Source organism: Lactuca saligna, chromosome 4 (genome assembly GCF_052625555.1).
Source record: "Lactuca saligna cultivar CGN05327 chromosome 4, ASM5262555v1, whole genome shotgun sequence".
NCBI lineage: Eukaryota > Viridiplantae > Streptophyta > Magnoliopsida > Asterales > Asteraceae > Lactuca > Lactuca saligna.
This window is the reverse complement of record NC_136420.1, coordinates 99,884,630-99,905,322: the sequence shown is the minus strand read 5'-3', so window position 1 is coordinate 99,905,322 and position 20,693 is coordinate 99,884,630. Positions and strand designations below refer to the sequence as shown.

The window sequence follows — 20,693 nt, the reverse complement described above, 5'->3', positions numbered from 1 at the left end:
GTCGATTGAGGGGTAAACACTTAAGGGTACCAAGTAATTTGCATGGTTACTTCACACCTTGTTTTGTGATCCTCGGCATCTGTGACATCCCCAAAATCTCGGCTAGAAAAGACGGATTTCATTTATGTTTTTTAAAATAATTTCAGAGTAAATCCTTTTGATTTAAAAGTGTTGCGGAATTTGTTCCCAAAACAAAACATGATAAAAATAATATTTATCAAAACATTTCATCAAGAGATGCATTTTCATTATATAATTAAAACTCGGGGTGTCATGTTCCGATACAGACCATAAAGCATAAACGATAACATTACAAGTCATTCAACAAATATATACATATACAGACTTTTAAACAAAACAACTCGATGATTCATCCATTTTACGCCCTTGCGCGACTTCCTGTAATACAAATAAAATTGAGTAGGTCAGGCTTGGGAGCCTGGTGAGCATATAAGGTTTTCAACCCATAATAAATAAATTATATTTAATTTCACCAACCAATCACTATCCCGATTACCCATTCCCGTTATCCTCACTTTACGTCTCTAAAACAGCATCTATCTCAAGGGACCTAATCTAGGATTTTCATCGGGGCGGACATTACTGCTAAGGGGTTTCCTCAACAATAGATATCCTAAAGGCAACCATGAGGGGGATAGAGTACACCGGTGAACACATCGTTCACAACACCTACAGGTTATGAACCTGCTAGCGTTCCACGAGACTGTCTAGAAGGAGTCTGTGGTCGTTATCCATACTCCCCTGAATAACTAGGTCAACAACAACAACATCGAGGCCTCTCATCTGTTTATTACACACCAACTATCTACCCATGTTCTACCCAACATATTGGTAGATAAAAATATATATTTTTATACATAGTTTAAAACTTGTATTGCATTTTCATCCAATACATATTTCACATAACAGATGAGGCATACCCACATAACACGTATTTCATAGAAAACAAATCAGATCTATGAGATTGAAGATAGTGAATATACATTCACGTACATAACAACAAAACTATACACATAACACGTATTTCGTATAAAATACTTCATAATTATGCGTTAGAAGAAAGTAACTACACACTCACTTGATCAGAAGATGATCGGACAGCGCTACGGCTTGCAGAAGTAGTAATCATCAGCAGATCTGGAAGATCTCTACAAAAATCGAACTTCTCGCGGGCAGAACTTCAGCTCGGAAACCACACTTCTCGGTATCTTCGGGATCTCGAGACTTGCTTCGGGACTCGGGAATGATACCGGGGCTTCGGGGGTAAAAACGCAGAGCTTCGGCACGAAATGGAGGAGAAATGAGCAACAATGCCCGAACCCCTCGCATCCTATTTATAGGAGGCTGGGAGCCTCATTTACGCGGGGCGTACTGGCGTCCGAAGTCGTCACTACATGCGTCATCCGAAGTGTCGACACTCTTCGCTGTACGCGGGGTGTACTCCGGATGAATCCGGTGACTCGTCATCGGATAATACCGGAATTAATAATTAAATTTAATTATTAATTATTTAATAAACTTCGAAAATTCATATTTTCTTCATACGAACTCCGTTTTAGACGTTCTTTATATCCACGCGAAGGTGAGACTAGGCTCTACAACTTTCGTTTAGACTCCGTCGGCTAATTTTGACTTTATTTTTATTATTTATTTTTAATAGGCCGAGATAGAAAATTTCGTTATAAATTCATAATTTTTTCGTTTGACGTCCGTTCTCGCCTAACTTTTTTATCGCTTTGATACTAACAACGAGATCTTCGATTCTCGTTTAGGATCACTAAGGCTAAATATCGCTCTAACGTAAATTTCACTTTTTACGTCATTCAGCGTTGCCGGTTCTGTCGCGAAACTTCGACAGGTCATAACTTCTTCGTTATAACTCGGATTTCGGCATTCTTTATATCTTTGGAAACCTTGTTTCAACTACTAGAACATTATCTAAAGATATCAAGTTTATTTTACACTTAAATTTTGACGCTTATTTTTATTCTTAATTAATCAAACCACATAATTAAGCAATTAAGCACAAAACACATAATACTCAAATATTACGCTTCTATTATTTCAAAACGGGTTACAAAGGTTAACCTAGACTATTATATTGCTAAAAATGGCAAGCCCAGAAACACAGGCGTTACAGCATCCCAGTCACAAAAAACCTGCAGGGCACACTCGATATTGAAACATGTCATTGAAAAGTTCAATGAATCTCAAAAGAATCTAAGAGTTTTAAAACCAATTAAAACCTAATAATACATTTCATTTATCTTGGTGTAAATTCGTGAATCGTCATTCACCTACCTTCAAATATTCTATAGCGTGGATTACAGCATCCCTCTTTCAAGTTATAAAATATTGTGTTGTGTCGTAGCCTTAAGATTTCATATTGGGTGTTATATTAAGGACTTTAAATCAATTGTCTTGAATATCTCCCAAAAGATGTATGGTTCATATATCTATGATCTTCCCAAATCTCTTGGAACTTCACTTCCTCCACCTCCTCCAATTATTCTCCCTAACCCAAAAAGTTCAAGGTCACTCAAGCCCTAATGGCAAGAAAGGTCTATGTGTGCTCAAATCTTGGAGATGAAGTCACATATTAACAAGCCGGGAGAGTTGGGTGTCAAAGTCTTAAAAAAGTTGAATGTTCATTCACTTCCTAAGTTACATAGTGTGTAACATCTGGATTCCCAGGTATATTATTCTAATATTTTATTTTTGGAATTTGTGAAGGAACTCGGTGAGTTGATGCTTAGACTCGCCGAGTAGGGTCGCGGATTATCATCCGGGTTCGCGACTGGACTTGACGAGTCCACACTGTTTAATGAAACCCTAATCCCCCGGGGTTGGAGCCTATTTAAGGGCACTCATAGTCCCCCATTGTGGCTACCAGTCCCTTGAGAGAACCCTAAGTTAGCTAAATCGTTTGGGAGGATGGATAAGCTATATTTGATATTTCTATCTTTGGTTTAGCAAGAAGAAGGTGATCAAGAGCAAGAGGAGACTGAAGGAGGTGTGATTCTAGTGGTTTCAGAGTCTAGAGACTTCAACTTGAGGTATTTATTTAGACCTTCTTCAGTGTTGGTATTGATCCTTAGAGTTAGGGTTTTCTAACCTTTTTTGAGGATGGTTATGTGGAGCAATTGGTCCCTTCTCGAGTTTATGCCTTGGATCTGGACTCAAAGAGGTCCAGAGACCTTAACCCTTGGAGCTTTATGAGTTATCTTGGGAGTTATGAGCTTAGAATGTCATTTTTTGGGCTAAATCACCAAATGAGACCATCTAGATGATATATGAGTGTCAAGATCTGGACTTTACGTGATTATTATGCTTGGGAAGGCCAGATCTATGGATTAGAGGAACAGATCTGACCTCAGGAGGTTAATGGAGTTTGTGCATGGCATGTACTCGTCGAGTTGTTCTTGAGACTCAGCGAGGTGAGTCGGGGTGGCCCCGCGATTCATACCTGGGGACTCGTCGAGTAAAGGGAGGGACTCGATGCGTTAAACGGGACTAAAGAGTTAGTGGACACATGTGGACTCGCCGAGTTGCCCAAGTGCAATCGACGAGTCGGGTCAAAGTTTAACCGTTGACTTTGGTTGACTTTTAGGGTTTGGTCAACAATGAGGGCCTTTGAGCCAAAGGAGGGGTAAAATTGTATTTTACCCTTCTGAGGGTGCCTAGAGAGGGTTGAGTCTAGTTATGAGAGTTATATTTATGAGAGTATTACTTTATGTGTTTAGGCGGAGGCTAGATCTGTTAGTTTGGATGGATCTGTTTGATCCAATCCAATTAAGTAAATCTAAATTGATTTCAGTTTTTAAAACCATGGATCCGAATAGTACAAACTATAATCAAATCCGATATGATCCCATCAAATTACAATTTGGTTGGATCGGTTTTCTTTATTCGATTTTCGAAAACCATAACATTTTTTAAACGACGTATAATTATAATATAATCCAATTTTTATAGAAGAAGTAAAAAAACAAATTATTTACATGCGATTTAAAATTTATAAACATTTACTAATAATATATATTATTATTTAATATTTAATAGATAAAAAAAACTTTTGAGAGAAATTTCATATTAATGTTTTTTATTAGGAGAAACTTTTTAAGCTTATTTGAAAAAATAAAATGTAAAATTAATAAATAATTATAAACATATTATAAATAAATAAATAATAAATTGTTATTTGGTTTTTTTTTGGACCATTCAGTTCTTTTTGTTTATCGGATCTATGTTATGCATCTAGTTTGGATGTATGATTTTTGTTTTGTTTATAGGGTTCTTATTTACAGCAGTGGTAGTGACCGGAGGTTAGTGGCGATGGTGGCCAAAAATAGTTTTTTGATGTAGTGATCGAAGGTGGCCATAAGTGGTATCCGATGAGTGGACATAAGGAGGGGAGGAGGGTTGGGTAGGGATGAGTCACATTTTAATTTATTTTATTATTTAAATAAATAAAAATCTAATTAAAAAATAAGTGGATGGGTGTAAATTAGACTTTTAAGAACGGATTGAGACCAAACGTACAACAAAAATATAATGTAAGTACGGTCCAAATTCAAAAAAATTGTTGAAGAACGAACACAAAAATTACTCTAAACCGTGTACCATTTAAATAACTTACCCTATTTAAAAATACTTTAAATATGGTGGATACGCAATTAATTTAAGTAGATTACGTGCCAATAAGTGCCGCCTTCAATCAAACACTTATTTAAGTGGTACTTGGGCTGCTTCCAGGGTGGCAAGATTTTTAGAAGCTGAAGTAATAAAAATCTTCACTTTATTAAATGTTACCGTTATTCATAAAAGCTACAATTCCCTCAAATGTTACGGTTTTCGTCGGATAAAGGTAACATATCACAAAATTAAATACAATATTTCACGATTGTACATGGGAATTGATTCGTATAAAATATTTTTTTTTTCGTACACAACAATTTATGCTTTTAAAATATTGTATTTTACAACTTTATAATACATAAATTGTTGTGCATAGCAAAAAATATTGTGTACGAATCACTTACCCCGGAACAATAATTGAAATGTTTACTTGTATGGTCTTAGTGATTTGTTTTTCTTGTACATATCTTTGGCCATAAAGAATATATTTTTACCATTTTTATTTCATTTTCTATTTTTCTTGTATAGGATTTAATTTTATTTGATTCAATATATATATATATATATATATATATATATATATATATATATATATATATATATATATATATATATATATATATATATATATAATATGAAAAACAAAAAAAATCCTAAAATTACATAAAAAAATATACTTAGACATCACAATTTTTTTTTTTAAATTTATATACCAAAAAATCGTTGAAAAAATCACTTTTTTTTAAAAACAAATTCCAGCGAAAATTCATAATATAAAATCAAAATTTTTTTTGTGATGTCTACGTATTTTTTTATGCATTTTTATGATTTTTAGTGTTTTTTTTTACGCTTTCTTATTTTCCATATAACCTAAACCTATATATATATATATATATATATATATATATATATATATATATATATATATATATATATATATATTCAAGTTCATTTGAGACCATACTAATTTTGTGAGACCGTGAGACCAAATCTAAAAATAATTTTAAAATGCAAAATAAATGGAAAAATCCAAAAATTCTTTTTTAAAATATTAATTTCGGAATTTGAATTAACTAAAATAAAAAATAATAAAATAATAAAAAAAAATCTCGTTTTTTTTTTTTAAATACGTGAAATATTCTAATAGAATATTACACTGTACATATTCTAAAAAATAATTTTAAAATGCAAAATAAATGGAAAAATCTAAAAATTCTTTTTTTAAATATTATTTTCGGAACTTGAATTAACTAAAAAAATCCTGTTTTTTTTTTAAATACGTGAAATATTCTAATAGAATATTACACTGTATATATTCTAAAAAATAATTTTAAAATGCAAAATAAATGGAAAAATCCAAAAGTTTTTTTTTTAAATAATATTTTCGGAACTTGAATTAACTAAAAAAAAAGTAAAAAAAAATAAAAAAATACATCTCACGGTGTCACAAAATTATGGCTTCTCACATGAACCTAACCATATATATATATATATATATATATATATATATATATATATATATATATATATATATATATATATATATATATATATATATATATATATATATATATATATATATATATATATATATATATATATATATATATATATATAAAGAAAACTCTCTCTTTCTCTCGCACATGGAAATTCCTCAAGTCTTTTTCTTGTTTTCTAAATTCTTATAGATCGTTCCAACAAATCACTTCTTCATGTACATATCAATAATTTGGAATAATTCATATTGAAATTTCACATCAATCGAACAATCTAACCAAATTTAATATTTTCCGTGTTCTTTTAAATTTTCCAGATTAGATTGTATAACTCCATAAGAAATATTGTATTTAATTTTATAATTTCATAAGAAATATTGTATTTAATTAGACATTGGATTCGACAAATAAAGAATTTAAGGAATGAATATGCATGAGGTTAAAGAAGACGATGCCAAAAATTAATGCTTTAGCTTTTTAAGGCTTTAACTATCTTTCGTGAATTTAGGTTTTGGGGTCTACGGTAATGATGAAGATCTGATCTGATTTGCTTATCGATTTTGCACATGACCATATATGTATAACTTCATGCATTTATAGAGGCCAAATTCCTTACACCTTTAAAACCTATGAGTGACCAAAGTATCCATCTTTCCCCCTCTGGTTGGTATACCCTGTGCAATCTCTAGCTACACCAAGGGAACACTATTTAACGAAAAAAAAAAATCTGAAAAGTGTATGTTTTTTAGTTGCGTAAAGGTATGAGATTCATTATTAGCTTATGCAGTAGGGTCAACATAAAGGGGTATCCCGAACCAATGGGTTCGGTTTCTTGGTTTTTCAGTTTTCCAAACTCGGTTTCGGGTTTAAACCCAAACTCATTCAAAGGTTTAACTTATTGAGAATTGAGAAGTTTGTGTTGCTTATATAACAGATGTATAGGGACTATGTTTCATTTTATGGCCGATATGGGACAATTTTAGAATTACAAGAAATAAGAATAAAGAATAAAGTTGAAGGGAGATATGATAGAAACTGATAAACAAAAAAAATAACACATCTCAAGCCCAAGATTTGAACTTCCAACCTCTAGAAAAACTCCATGTCATCATAACGAACTAAACCAACTAGAGCTTTTGTTAGTTTTTTGCAAAACACATTTATTTTAAGGAACGCAAAATAAACGAAATTTTTCGGAAAAATTTATACCACTAAATTTTTTTTGAGGGGCATCCCGGGATACCCCGGGATCTAATGTGGATCCGCCTGTGAGCTTATGAATCGGTCATGATGGAGATCAGGGATTTCAGAATACAATTTTGTTTGACGTTTTCAGATTCAAGAGGGTTTAGAGAGTATTATGTATTGTAAAGCTAAAAAAATATTGAAAAAAGTTTGTGTTTTTGTTGCGGGTGTTGAAGAAGACGAAGGTTGAGGAGGTTGCAATGACGGTTGAGGTTGGAAATGGTTGGCAACTTCAATGAAGGGTGGGAGATGTTTTAGGGTAGGATAATTAAACTGGATGAAGTGTTTAGTGGGTGGTTTAATGTCTTGTAAAATTAGTGTTAGTTAAAATTTGGGTTAGGATTATAATTATTATTTAAAGAAAATATATAAAAGAAAAATATAAAAAAAATAAAAGGGTGAAAAGTATTTCTCATAGCAAAAAGACAAGACAAACAAGAAAAACAAACCATAAAGACCAAACTGGTAGATGGTTTAATAATTGTCCTGAATGCGTCCGTTTTGGTAAACTACAATGACCAATTACGTAATTTGTCTAATATCTTATATTATATAATAAAACATATTAATGGTGTCTTGAATTTTAAGAGGTATAAGATACAAAGTTTTTTTTGTACAAATCAATTATGGATAAGTAAATTATTAATACTTGTAAAAAATTTAAAGATTTGAATTAATGAAGCTTATTACAAAATTTAATTGGAGCAAATGACAATTTTAAAATATTAAATTAATCTATATAAATTAATTTACATTTATTTCTTAAATTAGACACCAACAACAATTAATTTACATAAAATATATAAACATGTCATATAAATATAAGTTCTAAATATAATATTTTATTTAAAAATGATAAATTTTTTTATTACATAATAAATAATAATAAAATCTAATATTCATTTTTCTGTAAGAAAACTGTTTATCGAATAAGTTATTTATCGTCATTGTGTTATGCATGTCTCTCTCTCTCTCTCTCTCTCTCTATATATATATATATATATATATATATATATATATATATATATAGAGAGAGAGAGAGAGAGAGAGAGAGAGGCAAAAATTCAACAATAAACCATTTTAAACGATATAATCAAGGAACCATTAGTTTTTTAAATTTTAGATCTTAGTATGCATCGAACAAAATTTCTAAAAATATAGAAATTCATAACTTTTTATCTTCTTTCCATTGAAATCAAATTTGATATATTTATATACTTTTTTATATGTTCAGATTCACATTGTTAATCTACACTATAAATCATTAATTTTATATAAATTCTGTAAAACCTCGTTTATTTATTAGTTAAATAAATAAATTAATGATCGAATAGTAGCCTGAAATAAATAATTATATACGCAGAGTGTTGGGTTTGAGGAGTTAGTTGTCACATTTTTAGAAGTCGGGGGTTAAGAGCGTGAGTTTGGGACTCATTTTATAATTATTTATAAAGTCAGGGACTCCGTAGTAATTGGTTGAATTTAATTTAAAAGGAAATGAGGTTGAGGGGCTGAAATTACCATTATGGACACAAGTTTGGGGGATCGGGTATATAAACCCGTCACCCATGGATTTAACCCTAACCCTAAATCATATTACAGCCGTCACCTCCCCTCACCCTTATATCTCCCATCTCCGGCACCACCTCCTTCCGATGCTCCTTAGTCGCCGCCGACGATCAGATGGAGTATCGAATGGTGCCGCCTGCTGCCTCTCCATCGAAGAAGCCATCGTGGCCTTGCTGTCGGACGTCCTCCATTCTCCTATTCTCCTTCTTCTGCCGCCATCGAAGGTGGAAGTCACCCAGTCGCCGCTACGCTGTCGAGCCGCTGCTGTAGTCGCTGATGCTTGCGTAGTCGTTAATGAAGCTGGAGTCGACCACCACAACCCTGTTGCCGGTGACACCATGAATGGCCAAGGTTGTTGCTGATGTCGCTCGTCATGCGCCACCTGGCGGGAGACCGTCTACAGATTTGCTGCGTGCTAGGTTGTTGGTCGGCAACTGAGAAGAACCACCATGTTGGCTAGCCATGGTGGCTGTCGTTATTAACACCGCTACGTCGTCCGTTTCTGCCGCCTCCTCGTGTCGCCATCGCAACCAAGAGGGTGGTTGGGTTCTTTTTGCATTTAGAGCTCGTGTAGGTGGTTGTATTCCCAATGTTGGTGTGCTCCCGGGCGTGCGTGTGTTGTGTGAGGTTTATCTTGGCCGGGAATGGAAAAGAATGCCCACCATGGCCGCCAGCCATGGTGGCTGCCACCTTCTGCCACCACAGGCCACCATAAGGTGGTTGTGTGTGTTTATTTTGTTTAGTGTAGGTATTATTTTGAGCTTCAACATTGTAAATTGTATGTTATAGCTTGTAATAATAAAATAACTTGAAAACCACCACCTTAGGGTGGTGGCTGCCGCCACCGGCCGCTGTGTCGAGTGGCGGTGTGCTTTGATGGTGTTTGGACTCGTTTGGATGATTGGACAAGGGACTAAAACCCTAATGGGCCTTGAAACCCTATTGGGCCTAACGAAGCTTAAGGGACTCTAATGGACCCAATAAAACCCTAATGGGCTTAATAATATTTTAGTGGGCTTGATAGGCCCGATAAAGCCCTAATTGACATAAAAGGCCAACAAATTGATAAATGGGCTAATATTTGGATTGGAAAACCCTAATGCCATTAAAACCCTAACTTTAAGAATTATTCAGGTCACACACAAGAATTATTTAATAACTTGAGATATTAAATAATAAGCGTTGGCAAAGATTAATCTAAGTGATAATGGACTTAATGGATTAAGTCCTTAATGGGTTAAGTATGAAACTTAACCCTAATCATCATTTTATGTGAAACCCTAATTTCACTTGGGTTTATTGTTAGGCCTTTCTATTAGGCCTTGATGATAAGGGTTATTAAATGGACTATCCAAGATCAAGCAAATGGTCTAGAGTAATTTAATGGGCCTAGGGTAAGGCCCATGTAAGGGGCTTGGGCCCAATCTAGAAAATTGGGCCATAGATGGGCCTTAGTTTGGGCCTTAATGAGTATATGATGTTGGGCCTTAGAATGAGACCATGTATAGGCCTAGGCCCAATTTGGAAAATTGGGCCATGTGTTGGGCTTTGATTCCTAGTTGATTTTGGGCCTACGGATTGGGCCTTGCGCTTGAATAAGCTAAGCTTGGGGTAATGTAATTATCCAAAGTAAGTGTTTATGGTTATGTAGTGGGACCCAATTATTAATTGGGTGATGTTTTGATATTAACAGATCGAAAATCTGTCATCCAGCAGCTGGGGTTGAGTCTGCGGGACTTCAACAGTGTGGGATTGTGTCTACGGGACTTCAGCAGTGTGAGGTGAGTTACCTTCCAGTAGCGGTGGGTCTAAGGCCACAATGCCGGCCCACCAGTAGGAGACGTATGATAGATGATTGTCTTTGTGATATCATCTAGGTTTGTTGCTACCTGATATGTTATATGCTAGCATGATATGTTGTATGTGATAGTAGTAGAGTTCAGTTGTTAGGACCGAAGGGTAGTCAGACACCCCAGGTACATTTGACAATATGTGATGATATGTTTGCATGCTGGCTTGTTATGCTATATGCGATAGAGGTAGTAGGAGGGGACCAGTCCCCGAGTTCGGTTGTTAGGACCGAAGGGTAGCTCAGGCACCCCAAATATGTCTGATAATATGTTTATGTTATGTTATATGTGATAGTAGTAGTAGGGGGTGAAATAGTCCCCGAGGTTCGGTTGTTAGGACCAAAGGGTAGTCAGCACCCCAGAATGGCTCGACATGGGTAGGTCAGCGCCCCAGAATAGCTTGACACGGGAAGGACGACACCCCAGAATGACCGCATGGGTAGGCCGACACCCCAGAATGGCCGTACCGGGTAAGTTCGGGCACCCCAGAAATGCCTGGCACTATGTATGTGATATGATTGTATGGTATATGGTATGATGGGGGAACTCACTAAGCTTTGTGCTTAGGGTTTTGAGTTTTGGTTTCAGGTACTTCGTTTTCAAAGGAAAGGAGCCGGCTCAATTGCAGCGCATCACACTATGGTTTTCCGCACATGAGATCTTTGGGATTACACTCTGATATTATTTTATGATAACACGTTTGATTATTTCTACTTTGGTTTTGACATGACATGATATTACGAATGTTTTATTATACTGTTAGTTTTATAATGACGTATTTAAAAATAAAATTTTTGGCTTGTATTTTTGGGATGTTACAAATTCATTGTACGAATCTGCACAAATTTACAATGTCAATCCGCATAGATTCATAATGTGAATCAGCATAAATTTCACAGCACAAAATTCACAAGGTGAATCTGCACAGATTCACAATATGAATTTAAACAAATTCATAATGTGAACCTGAACATATTTATTTATTTTTTTTTTATCAAAATTGATATCAACGAATGAAGGATAAAAAGTTGTGAATTTCTATATTTTTAGTTTATATATATATATATATATATATATATATATATATATATATATATATATATATATATATATATATATATATATATATATATGGAAAATAACGATTTATAATAAGTTACTATTTTTGTATATATATAGTTATTTCTTATATAATTACCACGAAACCAATTTTTTCTCAACTTTTAGAGCAATTTTTTCATCATATATATATATATATATATATATATATATATATATATATATATATATATGGAAAATAACGTTTTATTATAATAAGTTACTATTTTTGTATATATATAGTTATTTCTTATATAATTACCACAAACTTATGTTGTTAAACAAAATATCATTTTACCAGTTTGTTGCAGGTCTAGACAACTTATCTGTTTAAATAACACCATTAGCCATGCATTTGTTGTTTAAAAAGCACCATGAAAGTCACCGTTTTGTATTCGATTTAACATTAAATTATTTTTATATATATTTAGTCATTTTTTTTTTTGTCACCATCAATTTTCCAGTTATCTCCTCTGGCCAACAAAACCAGATGTGTATACATGTAGAAATTTAACCTCGAGAAACAAAAACTGTTGTTAGAGAACCTAAATTGGTCACAATGAAGTTTTACATACACACTTACTCATAATATGTTGAGTCAAAATAAAGAAACAACCATCATTTGTTCTATTTATTGCTCATGTGCTTGCTAGATATCACGTATGCAATGTTCAAGACCCTTCGAAAACTTCATTGGGGTCGATATGAGAATTAGTTGAGATTTCATCACTATTTGGTGCAACTTTCAGTTTATACCAACATGAACAAATCAATCATCGAAAAAACATAACTTAATTGTTCTTTGCCAGATAATAGAAGACGGATGCTGGAGGTGGATGGTGGCGATAAGAGGTGGTCGGTAGTGGTCGGAACGGTTCGTGTTGGTCAGAGAATATGATTTAATGAACCAAATCAGCGATAAAAAAAAAGATTCAATGTTATGAAAATGTTATTTTAAAGGTGTATCTTTTCTATTTGATGGCTGAAATTTTGACCACAAAATCTCAAATAGTTGACAACACTATATATATATATATATATATATATATATATATATATATATATATATATATATATATATATATATATATATATATATATATATATATATATATATATTTCTCCAAAACAGAAATGGAATCCTAAGCAATCTATGAATTTAAAAAAGTTTAAATAGGTAAATACCATTTGATCATTTTAATTTTTGTGTTATAAATCATAACTTCAAAATTAATGAGTAAACAGTTATTATAATTAAATTATCAAATAAGAAACCAGTTACTAGCTATCGTTTTTATTAATTGCTAAAAACTTATAATACTTTTGTTATGAAAATTTATCAAAATAAAATTGTTATATATATATATATATATATATATATATATATATATATATATATATATATATATATATATATATATAAACGTATAAACAATTTTTTTTTTGATAAATTTTCATAACAAAAGTATTATAAGTTTTTAACAATTAATAAAAACGATAGCTAGTAACTAGTTTCTTATTTTATAATTTGATTATAATAAACGTTTACTCATTAATTTTGAAGTTATGATTTATAACACAAAAATTAAAATGATCAAATGGTATTTACCTGTTTAAATTTTTTTAATTTCATAGATTGCTTAGGATTCCATTTCTGGTTTTGGAGAAGCATATCCACCAAGTGCTTGCACCATTCCAAAGTAATCTTACAAATGAATGTGACTCGGTGTCTAATTTTTTTTTAACATTTTACCCAACCACGAAACAACATGAGTCCACTACCACAGGGGCAAATCCGTAATTTTCCTTGTCGCGTGCGTCTATATCTAGCAACTAGCAAGTGCAAACAAACAAACAACCAGAGAACAACTCTGCAGGTGCCAGAAAGCCTTCTGGATTTGAAGAATAACCTCAAGAATTCGTCGATTTTTCTTCACCCCGATAAGAAAATTTTAACATTCCCATTTTGTCCTTGACCCCTGGCTCATAATCCCCACTCTGTCCCCTCTATCTTCTTCTCCGTTGTCCCATCAACTCAATCTGTATATATCAGATATACAACATATCTATATCTGAACCCAAAAGCTTAAATTTCTACAAAGTTTGTTTATGGCTTCTCGCTAAGGTATGATCTTTTCCCCAATTTGAACGTTTGTAGATGATTTTTCTTGCATATAATTGGTTAAAACAGGTCAACTGTGTATAAAGTTGCAATCTAAATGAGATATTTGACTTTGTTTCATCTGGGTTTTTTCGTTTCTTGATTGGTTTTAGTGTATATTATTCCATAAGATCTGTATTATGTGGTTATATCCTATATAACAGTGTGTCTAAATATGAACTTGAAGCTTCTTTTCTTTTCAATGAGCTGTAATTTACTTTTGTAAAGATTAAACTTTACTCGGTCTATTGTTTCCCCTTTAGAAGTTTTTATGCGTACTTCGATTTTAAAAACATTGGGTGCTTCTCTTTGTGATCTGTTATCCACAACTTTTGGGGAATCAAAATTTATCATTTTACTGTTCGTTTTAAGTTTATTCCCCTTTCGGGTTAATTGCATCTTTTTCCACCGTTCATGATTAGTCAAAGGGCCAATTACTTTTTAGTATTTGATTGTCAAATCTTTGTCCAAAACAACTGTGGATGTTTACTTTTATCTTTTACTATTAGGATTTAATTTGAATCAGCACTGATTGTGGTGGCATAGTGAAAGATGCCTGGGTTAGTTTTGGATGAAATTCATGAAGATAAGGTGATCGACGAAATGCCTGACGATGGGAGTTTGTCGAAAACGAAGGATAATTTGGATTTAAGCAAGTCTCCTGATGTGGGAACTGGGAATAGTGCGACTGAAGTGGTTGAGCCTTCTATCGAACAGCTTTACGATAATGTATGTGAGATGCAGAGTTCTGATCATTCACTATCGCGTCTCAGCTACGGATCAGATGGTGAAGAATCCAGAATCGATTCAGAGTTAAGACACTTAGTTGGAGGCGAGAGGAAAGAAGTGGAAATCATCGAACAAGATGAAGAGATTTCCAATGTAGAACAACAGAAGGAAGAAAGCTCGAAATCACAAATGGAGTCGGAAGCTAATTCCGGAACAAGTTCCAAGACCAAATCCCATCAAAAGAAACCTCTATTCGAGAAACAAACCGATAAAAACCCTAAAAAATCAGTCGTTACTGATAAAAACTCAGATCTTGGTCCATATATGCTTAAACAAGCTCGCGATTTAATGTCTTCGGGTGAAAACCCTCGTAAAGCACTCGATTTATCTCTTCGAGCAGCAAAATCATTTGAAAAATCTTCAAACGGTAAACCCAGTTTAGACGTTGTTATGTGTTTGCATGTCACAGCCGCCATTTACTGTAACTTATCCCAATACAACGACGCCATTCCCATCCTCAACAACTCCATCAACATTCCAGCAATCGAATTAGGTCAAGATCACGCACTTGCTAAATTCGCAGGATACATGCAATTAGGCGACACATATGCAATGTTAGGTCAACTCGAAAACTCATTACACTGTTACAAATCGGGTCTTGAAGTCCAAAAATCCACTTTAGGTGAAACCGACCCACGGGTCGGTGAAACTTTCAGGTATCTTGCTGAAGCTCATGTTCAAGCTTTACAACTCGATGAAGCTGAAAAGCTATGTCAAATGGCCCTTGAAATCCACAAAAATAACGGTTTGCCTGCATCTTTAGAAGAAGCAGCTGATCGAAAGCTCATGGGACTTATAATGGAAACAAAAGGAGACCATGAAGGTGCCCTTGAGCATCTTGTTTTAGCCAGCATGGCAATGGTGGCAAATGGCCATGAAAATGAAGTTTCTTCTATTGATATAAGCATAGGAGACGCGTATTTATCTCTATCAAGATTCGATGAAGCAATTCACGCGTATCAGAAAGCACTCACAGCTTTAAAATCATCAAAAGGGGAGAATCATCCGAGTGTTGCTTCCGTTTATGTTCGTTTAGCTGATTTATATAACAAAACCGGGAAATTAAAAGAATCAAAATCGTATTGTGAAAACGCGCTTTCGATATACGAAAAACCGATCCCGGGAATCCCGCAAGAGGAAATCGCGTGTGGATTTACCGATGTTTCTGCCATATATGAATCCATGAATGAGATCGATCACGCGCTTAAACTGTTACAAAAAGCTTTGAAGATATACAACGGTGTGCCAGGTCAGCAAAACACGGTTGCAGGGATCGAAGCACAAATGGGGGTGATGTATTATGTGTTGGGGAAATATGATGAGTCTTATACGTCTTTTGAACACGCGATTTCAAAGCTGCGTGTTAGTGGGGAGAAAAAATCGGCTTTTTTTGGTATTGCACTTAACCAAATGGGGCTCACTTGTGTCCAACTTTATGCTATAAATGAAGCTTTGGATCTTTTTGAAGAAGCAAGAAATGTATTGGAACATGAGTGTGGATCTTATCACCCTGATACTCTTGCGGTTTATAGCAATCTTGCTGGAACTTATGATGCGGTTGGAAGGTATATGATAAGATTTAAAAGCATGGAAATTGTTTTAGAAAAAAAAACCCTTTTTGATTTTTTGATGTGTTCTTGAATTATTAGATTGGATGATGCAATTGCGATCTTGGAAAGGATCGTTGTTATGAGAGAGGAAAAGCTTGGGACTGCTCATCCGGATGTTGATGATGAGAAGAGGAGGCTGGCCGAATTGCTAAAAGAGGCGGGCAAGGTTCGAACTAAAAAAACCAGATCGTTGGAACACCTTCTTGATTCCTCTGGTGTTGTTGGTACTGATACTGGTACTGATACTGTTGTTGCTGGTACGAGTTAAGGTATGGGTGATCAAGATTGGAACACCTTCAAGATTGTATTATACACGTTTATAAACACATAATTATATATATATTTGAAAAAAAGCGAAGAGAAAAAAAAAAGATTGAGAAAGGTTTGAAAATAGTTATTTTTTTTGGTTGCATTATTGGGTTCATGAAATTGGTGTTGTACTTTTAATTTATTTTATGTGAGTTTTGGCTAGTGGGTTTGAATTCGTTTTGTACATTCATTATTACACGTTTAAAGAAGGTGTTGATGTCTTGTACATCTTGTACAATCATGAGATGTTTTTCTGAGAATCTGTTCCTTATTAACTCAATCACGTCTGTCTGTTGGGACCCTTTGTTGGGATGGATTATCTTATTAGGATGTACGTCTTTAAAAATTATTACAATTTTCGTTCATGATATCTTTTAAGGTTTTGATTTTTTTCTCATTTTCAGCGGAATCTTGGACTTGTTTCCTTATTATTATTGTTGTTATTATTGATTCTTGTTGAGATTGTTTTTTTGTGCAAAAGAGAGGGGGTCTTTTATATATATATATATATATAGAAAGATTTGTTATTAGCGGTGGGCTATGTTATTTGACAATCATTGAATATGGGTGGTGGGAGTGGGAAGGTACAGGCTGATGCTAGTTGTCCGTGTATCATGTGTGTGCATTTCTTTCTGATGTCACAAACAAGTTATTGTAGATGTCCTTGTAGGTATTTTTGGCCCATTTTGTGTGGGTCTTCTTAGTTTGTTGTACTGGAAAATAAATGAATATACGATAATGGATTAATGGGTCCTGTTGAATGTCACATAGACAGTTGGATGATGATGATGATTCAGGGTATCATTGTCTAATGTAAAATCATATATTGAGATGGAGGTAGGCAAAAAACTGGTTTTTCATTTTGGATCCAGAACCGAATCAGTTTCGTTCTTATGAAATGTTTTGTAAAACCGGTTGGGTTTGACACAATCCAACTGGACACTTGCCGATTGGAATACAGATGTTGAAATCGGATTATGACTGATTCTTGGAAATTGGTTTGAAAAATCGGACAAAAAATTGTTTCTAAAGTAGTCATCAGAAACTTGATTTTTTTGGGTTCTTCTTTAATATAATAATTCTTTAAATAATGGGTGTATAGGACGTGTTTGATACGGAGCTTGTAGATTAACTTATAGTGTTTGATAAAATGCTTCGTTTTAGACAAAAAAATCTTGTTTGGTACTATAGTCTTTTAGCATTTAGTTTAATCAAAATGATCTAAATCTAAAAGTCATCCCACGTGGGGTGTGTTTGACAAAAGTAACAGATAGCGGGTAGCGGGTAGCTGATAGTTGAAAGCTATAGTTTTATTTGTTATATGAATGTTTGGCAAAAATAGCTACAAGCTTTTCAAATATATAAAATTACAAACAAAGACAATTGTTTAAAAAAATAAATATATAAATATAATTTCAAGGGCGATTCAGAAAACCGATTTCAAAAGCTTAGTAGCGTTTTGTTAAATGATACATGAAATAGCTTTCAGATTTGGAACATTTTGTTTAAACTAAAAACGAAACACTCATACTGCCAAACGAAACTTTTTGTTTAAACTGGAGCGTTTTCTTTAAAGCTAAAAGCTAGAAGCTCTCCGTTCCAAACACGGTCGTAGCGTTTAACAAAACACTATCTGCTACCTGTTACCCGCTACTCGATACCTACTACATGCTACACGCTACTAGTTAATGTTGTCGAACACGTCCTATGACCATTTTTTGTGCCTAAAATGATATTTTTGCCCTCCAAAACTTGGTATATATACATGTTGATTTTGTCAAACCATTCAAAACGCTTTCTAATATCACAAAATCACTATTTCTAAATCTTGAAATTTTATATAGCTTAATTTAATTCTCAAATCTTATGATACATCCATTTTTCGTCTCTAATTGTCAGATATTCTTTGTAATATTTCATAATTCATGTTGTCGAGCATTCAACACCTTTTTTTTTATATATTTAAAAAAAAATGATATCCAAATTTTGTGTGTTGCAACAATCTTTTGTTAGGGGAGCATCCACGACATCGAGAAGACGATAACCAATATCATTTTGAAGGCGTTTCCTTGAAATGAAACCTGGAAAATTTGGTTATTATGACTAGTGAATTTTCAGTTCATATTCAAGTGGCATGAGAAAAACATGATGCAAGAAATGTGGTGCTTCCTTTAAAGAACAAATACAACATTGAAAAAAAAAACATGTCGGAATATTATGTAAATACATAAAATATGGCATACACTCGAGCCACACAATAGTGACTGTTGTGATATGTGCTTTGGACTTGACATCGTCACTTGATGGTTCCAGTTGAGTTGAGTCCTGTAATCACAGTATTGAAGAGATCGCGTCAGTCGACGTCTGGGAGGTGGCCCCGGGACGAAGCTCTGACGGTATAATAAGTTTATGTTTGAGAATAATGTGATTAGGGTTTTAGGATGGAGAGAAAACGATCCCTTCTTCTAAAGAAGATGGATCCTTTTATACATGTGGTTCCTTGCACATGATCCCAATGGTGTCCTTTGTCATGTCTTGGCCGACAGGACGAGGAAGAGCCCTATTGGTGGATCGTGCACTACTAGTGGTCGTCTGCTATTGGTGCAGAATAAATAGAGGACAACACCCTGGGCATTGCACTTGTCGCTCTGGGAAACGACAAGCTGTGTCTTATCTCATTATAAACTGGAGATTGTTGTCAGGAATTGGACATGGACGCGATAACACCAAGTATGAGGGTCCTAGCACGAGGGCGAGGGCCCGGGTCTTGCGCTAGGACAGATTTGAGACTATTAGCTAGGTCATCCTAAAGATAGTAGTTATGTTATCTTTAACGTATTACTAGTAGGATACGTTAACAAGTCCCCCAGGCCCATAGACGTCAGCGTTGGCTTGGCGTACCTGAGTTGTTCTAGCTTAGATCAAGACACATGTTCTGCAAAGATGGCCATGCCATCCGCTGATGTGATGGAGCCGTTTGCACACACGGTTTCATCATGGTAACTATTTGGTTCTCCCTCTTTGCATTTAAAACTTCCCTTATCAGGGACGGTTTTACTCTTTACACTTCCCACTCCTCAACTGCTTTTTTTGTTCATTTACCCTTTCTTCCTTTCTGCTCTTGCTCTTAGAGAACAACGGCGACACAACTAACTGGATCAAGTCGACTCCAAGCGAGTTTGAGGCCTTGAAAGCCCGATTCGGCTTCTCACCTAAACATGGAGTGCAATATCCTAGGAAAGGGGGGGGGGGGGGGGTCAACTCTTGTCCACCGAAAAGTAAGGTCGAAGTCCCCATTCCAATCTTTGAGGCATGTCTGAGGCTGCCCATGTGACATCCCCAATTTCACGGCCAGAAAAGACCGATTTGTTTATGCTTATTTAAAAATCAGAGTATCCTTTTTGAAGAATTATATTGCAGAATTTGTTCCCAGAAAACATGATAATGATATTATCATAACATTTCCGAAGAAATGTATTTTATTTATAGTCAAACATTAGGATGTCATCGCCAATACAGAAACGTAAGCATAATGAAATATTACAAGCCTTACAATAATTAAACTAGTGGCCTAATACTCATTCAATCTCTCGGAAAAATGTATCTTTAATATCACTACCTATGATATAATAAACTGAGTGGGATAGGTTGGAAAACCTGGTGAGCACATAGGGATTTCAATCCCACAATATATATATATATATATATTAGAACTCACAAGATACAATTTCACCTCATATAAGCAATTTACCCCACCCCGTCAATCCTCACAATGACACGATCCATACTCTCGAATCTAAAATAAACGTCTTTACCTAATCCATACTCCCAGACCAGGTATGAACGATTATGTCTAATCTATGCTCTCGGATCAATGACAAATGATTATTCCCACTCCATACTCTCA

General features: G+C 34.3%; 1 protein-coding gene across 2 annotated transcripts; it reads left to right on the top strand.

Annotated features, from left to right (window-relative positions):
* The first annotated feature begins 13,755 nt into the window (after nt 1–13,755).
* Nucleotides 13,756–17,024, top strand: LOC145042471 (protein KINESIN LIGHT CHAIN-RELATED 3-like). 2 transcript variants are annotated; one of them, XM_078990903.1, is made up of 3 exons: nt 13,756–14,042; nt 14,625–16,432; nt 16,517–17,024. In XM_078990903.1, exons 2-3 carry the CDS (start codon nt 14,631–14,633, stop codon nt 16,743–16,745), a joined length of 2,031 nt encoding a protein of 676 aa, XP_078847029.1. In that variant the 5' UTR covers nt 13,756–14,042; nt 14,625–14,630; the 3' UTR covers nt 16,746–17,024. The 2 variants fall into 2 exon arrangements, with proteins under 2 accessions (XP_078847029.1, XP_078847028.1); XM_078990902.1 differs by having other exon boundaries at nt 14,588–16,432.
* The last annotated feature ends 3,669 nt before the right edge of the window (nt 17,025–20,693 follow it).

Bases quoted from the DNA above. Each gene is read 5' to 3' on its own strand.
- LOC145042471 (XM_078990903.1), top strand. From the start codon at position 14,631: ATGCCTGGGTTAGTTTTGGATGAAATTCATGAAGATAAGGTGATCGAC. The intron at 16,433-16,516 runs GTATATGATAAG...TTGAATTATTAG, and splicing joins ACTTATGATGCGGTTGGAAG to ATTGGATGATGCAATTGCGA.